General features: G+C 45.8%; 1 protein-coding gene across 1 annotated transcript; it reads right to left on the bottom strand.

The window, feature by feature from the left end:
• Positions 1-5: 5 nt before the first annotated feature.
• On the bottom strand, positions 6-4,979 carry LOC104293788 (probable polyketide synthase 1; the record flags this gene model as incomplete). Its single annotated transcript, XM_009893315.1, has 3 exons — positions 6-4,187; positions 4,475-4,656; positions 4,760-4,979. Coding segments are annotated over 3 exons (4,584 nt in total), but the record flags the coding sequence as incomplete, so codon positions are not given.
• Positions 4,980-5,201: the final 222 nt, after the last annotated feature.

The following is a 5,201-nucleotide window of genomic DNA, read 5'->3' as shown; positions in this document are numbered from 1 at the left end:
ATGCTGGTAAGTGTAAGGGTATGAAAGCTGATATTTTCATGATCAATTCCACTGACATTCTGCGTACATTCAGACTGTCGATTGCCACACACTATCACCACATCTTTAAGAAAGTACATGTGGGCCAGATCCTCCGGAGACAGCCTGTTTACTGGAGGAAGAACAACAAGGGCATTGCATAAGTTTATATACTGGAACTTATCAGGAGTGGGCCTCGCAAGTACTGTTCTCCAACCCATGGCTTCTGCTGCCGCAGAAAGAACATGGCACAAAACTGATGATGGTTCTGTAGAAATAATACCCAATGTTCTGCCATGTTTCCCCTTGGGTAACCTCTGATGGAAGATTTCCCATGCAATGATAAAGTATGACATACAAGGGACATTCTGAAAGCATGGGAATTTCTTTACATTGAAACAAACTGTTCCTGGAATCCGAACTCTGGAGGATGCAGCAGCTGGATAACACAAAACTACACGATCTCCCACTTTAACTTTCTTCACATCGTTGCCTGTTGCAGTTACTGTGCCACTGAAATCAAGAGCTAAAAGTCTGTGTTTGTCTACTGCTTGAGAATTCCAATACAGTGTGTTACCAAAGTTACAACTAGAAACACTGATGGGAAAATAGTCTTCTGAGTGGAGACAAATTTTGTCCACTTGAATTTCAACGCTCTGTTTGTCAAGCTGAGTAGCAGTGCTGGTGGGTAATTCAGCAGACAAGTCTTTTGCTGTGTACGGATCAGAGGTGTACAAAGTGAATGTTTCTGCCTTCTGGAGACATCTTACAGGTTGGCTGTAGTCTGCATCTACAAAAGGTGTGCGTCTGATTTCGGCCACATAAATTCTCCCTCGGCTGATGCGAACTTCTGGATAGTCCACACCTTTGTATTTGACAAGAACATCTGCTAGCACTGAGATGTCCAGGGAACTGGAAGAGCTGAGGTCAATTATCTGAAACGTGATTTCTGGAACTTCAATGACACAAGTTCTGGTCATGCCATACAAGGCAAACCCACAGTTTACGTGGTCTACATCTCTTTCTGTTGTTCTGTAGGTGATCACTCTGACTGAACAGCGGGACGTTTTCTCTCTTAATGCCACAATAACTTGGCGATATGCTTCACAACACTTTGCTAATTGGTCTACCACTTTGCTTGGGAACTCTTCGTTTACCTTTTGAATTCCCCACAGGAACAGAATTTCATCATAATCCTCAACCTCTGCTCTCATTTTATTGTGTGTGTGATATTCCAAGAGGGCTTCCCAGTCTTCATACATAACATATCTCGAACCAGGATGCAAATATTTTTTGAGCTGCTCAGCTATCCCAAATTTGTCAGCAAACACTAGGACTCTGGGCATAGCTCCCACATATCCAATTGTCCGTGAAAGAGAGACTTCTTTCCACTTGTTTTCAAACATGAACTCATTGTCTCTGGAAGATGCTTGCTTCATGAAAGTGATGGCAACGCGCTTGAGTTCAGCCAAAACGGAGCCATGTTTGTCCATAAAGCATCCACAGACCTCTAGGCAGTTCCCAATGGATTTGCTTGTTCTCATATATATCATCATTTCTTCCTCCAGCGGTCGGAGCACCACCAGGCTGCCTATGCCTGAAGGAAAGCCTGCTCTAGACTGGAACGTCCTTGAGGTCATGACAGCAGTCATCTGCAGAAAACAGTCGAGCAGCACTGGATGGATACAGTAGCTGTACATCTCTCTGACAGTCTCCTTGTTCACCTTGATGCTTGTTATAGCTTCCTTTAGTTCCTGGCAATAATGCACATCACCGAGCTGCCTGAATATGGAACCATACTGAAAGCCAACCTGAGACAATGCTTCATAAACCTCCTCTCTGCTAACCACTGACCTGCATCTTTGATAGATGTCTTGGAAGGAGATAGTGCTTTCTTCCACCACAGCTTCAGGCCCCTTTGTAACGTGGCCTGCAGCATAAACTGCGTTGGAGGAAGAGACTATCTCAAAGGCTGTCACTGCTTTTTGCGGACTCAGCTTGATACTCAAGACTTGGGAACCCTGTGAGAGAACACACGGCGCAGAAAAACTGATACTCATCTGGCAAGTACTCAGAGGCACTCGAGGTCTTGAGCTGCTCATGACAGAGGCCAGGCCAAGCTCCACATAAAAAGCACCAGGGACTAAAGCCACACCGTTGTTCTTGTGCTCATATAAGTACGATGTCATGTCCTGAGACAGCAGGCAGCCAAACTCCGTGTTGTCACTGTTTATGCCATAAATCAAAGGATGACTGGAACTGACACCTCTTTGGTTTGCTTGTTGATGGATATCCAGACAGGCCATGAGTTTTTTGCGATCAAATTGATACCGCGGAATGGCCACTGGGACGCTTTGATATCCGTTATAAAAGTGCTGCCAGTTGGGATTATATCCCAGCTCAAACAGATTTCCTACCAGGCTGAAGAGTGTCTGATACTCCGCATCAGTTTGCAAAGAAGAGAACACCTTTGTGCCTTTTCCTAGAGTTTCCTTTATGCTTCTCTGCAATGCTCGGTGAGGACTTATTTCCACAAACACCAAGTTTTCCCTGTCTCTAGCTGCAGTTTTGATGGCTTGAGTGAAAGCAACAGGCTCACGAGTATGCCGGGCCCAGAATTTGCCCTGAGCAAAGTCGTTTCCAGAAGCAGCCACCCCAGTCAGCGATGAAATCACTTCAATTTCCCCCTTCTGTTTTTCTAAAGGCTGTATGTTCTCTTCCAACTCCCCAAGTATCACATCCATGCTGGGGCTGTGGTACGCAGCTGGGACATTTAAAACATGAAGAAAGATGTTTCTCTGGCTGAAAGCTTGAGCTAAATCTCTCTGGACAGCATCCACAGAGTCTGAATTCCCAGACAAGGTGCAGGAGACCGGGCTGTTGAAAGCTGCAATGCACACCTTTCCCGAGTAGCGATGCAGACATTCAGCAATCTCTTGAACAGGGATGTTCCCAACCACCAGCATTCTGCCACTGGCAGTCTTTGCCTGCAGCCGGCTCCGGTGATAAATCACTTTGACTGCATCTGCCAGGGAAAGGTACCCAGCAAAATGCGCAGCAGCAACTTCCCCTACCGAGTGGCCAACAGCAGTGACTGGTTTGATGCCCCAGGATTTCAGAAGGCAAGCTAAGGCAACCTGCAGGGTAAAAAGCAAGGGCTGCGAAAGCTCTGGATTCAACAAATCCTTTGGGCTGTGACCTCTTGCCGGCAGGAGGCTGATGGGAGCGTGTTTCTGAAAAAGCGCTTCTATTTCCTTACACTTGTCTCTGAACACTGGCTCTGAGCTGAGCAGTACCTCACTGAACTCCTTCAGCGTTACGCCATTGCCACAGAACACAAACACCAGCTGCGGTTCCACCTTTGACATGGCAAGTTCAGTGCTCGCTGCCGACATCACCTCTTGCTGCAAGTGTTGGAGAGAATTTGTGACAAACGCTTTCCGGTACCTATAGTTGGCATGGCTTCTTCTGCAGGCAGATGTATAGGCCAGGCTTGGGAGAGTGACAGAGTTTCTTGTGCTCAGCTGCTCAGCTGTATCGGCCATTGTCATCTGAAGGGACTTACTTGATGCTGCTGAGAGCAGAACTAATTCAAGGGGCCTCTTAAAGGCAGGAAGAGGCTCTAGCTGCTTGATCTGCCTGACTACAACGTGAGCATTGGTTCCTCCAAATCCAAAGCAGTTGATGCCAGCTACTCTTCCATACTCACTGGATTCTTCCCAGGGCTCTACACTTGTGGGAACTGCAAGGTTTAATTTCTCTGTATCGATGCTGCTCATCTCCTTCGAGTAATGCAAGGATGGGACAATCTTTCCATGATGCATCATCAGAAGCACTTTGATTAACCCTGCTGCTCCAGCAGCTGATTCAGTGTGGCCAATATTTCCTTTCACTGAACCAATCTTCAGGATGGAGACTTGTGAAGACCTGTTTCTACAAATGACACTACCCAGGCTTTCAGCTTCAGTAGGATCTCCAGCAGCAGTTCCTGTACCGTGGGCTTCAACGTACTGCACAACTGATGGATCAACGTGACTTCCATAAATGCTGCGCAGTAACTTCTCTTGCTCTATTGGAGACGGTCTTGTGATTGGAGTCATGGACCTACCGTTCTGATTTACTGCACTGACGTTTATAACACCCCAGATCTTGCTGTAGTCTTCCTTTGCCTGTTTCATAAAAAGGTAAAATTATCTTCAATAATCTCATCCTCTCTCTGTATAGGAGAAAACAAACCAACAAAACCGAGAACAGACAGAGTATAATACTAACTTTTAAATGCGTGATCCCTTCCCCATGGTAGGGGAAGTGCATAAATGCTTAATGCTTAATAAGGTGCTTCATTAATCTTAAGCTTGAATTGGACAATCTTCTCTGGACTAATTTGGAGAACTGGAGACGCAGAATTCAGGTAAGCAACCGGTGTTACTTTAGGCTGCTTCACAAGACATCTTACCTTTTTCAGTGGTTTGAGGAAAACAACACCACAGCCTTCTCCCCTTCCATAGCCATCAGCCTTTTTGGAGAAGGGTTTGCTTATTCCCTCCGGAGAGATCATTTTCGCTTTACTGAGAGATACAAAGGTGCGGGGATCTATTATGCAGTTCACTCCACCACAGATTGCTGCCTCACAATCTCCTGGAGTAAAATAGAAACATACTCATATTGAGATGTCCAACATGACAGACAGAGACAGTAGCAATCCAAATTTCGTTGTCCAGCTTCTCTTCAGTCCTATTACCTGATTTAATTGCTCGCAAGGCGTAGTGCAGTGCAAAAAGAAAAGACGAACATGCAGTGTCAATCGTCAGCGATGGTCCAGTCAGATTAAATGTGAATGAGACCCTGTTAGCAGCAATGCTCATTGCTGCTCCGGTACCATCATAATGATTTATTTCACTCACTGCTCTGCTTGTTACAATTTCATAGTCTCGATTCATAAGACCTGTAAAAATATCAAATACGCGTCACATTAACCCAAGCAAAAAAAAAAGGGATGTACAGCTTGAAACTACAGGCATGGAAACTACAGGACATCAGCGCTCCTATGGTGAAACTTTGCTTCAATGCAAGTCAAAAGCAAAACTCCCAGCAACTCCCCTGGACCCGCCTTACACAAACATACCTAAGATTTGAAATTTGGGGAGGGGGAAGTCAAGGGAGGGAAGGGGAGGGGAGGGGAG

Source organism: Charadrius vociferus, unplaced genomic scaffold (genome assembly GCF_000708025.1).
Source record: "Charadrius vociferus isolate BGI_N301 unplaced genomic scaffold, ASM70802v2 C16298967, whole genome shotgun sequence".
Taxonomy (NCBI): Eukaryota; Metazoa; Chordata; class Aves; order Charadriiformes; family Charadriidae; genus Charadrius; species Charadrius vociferus.
This window is presented reverse-complemented; position numbering and strand designations above follow the sequence as displayed.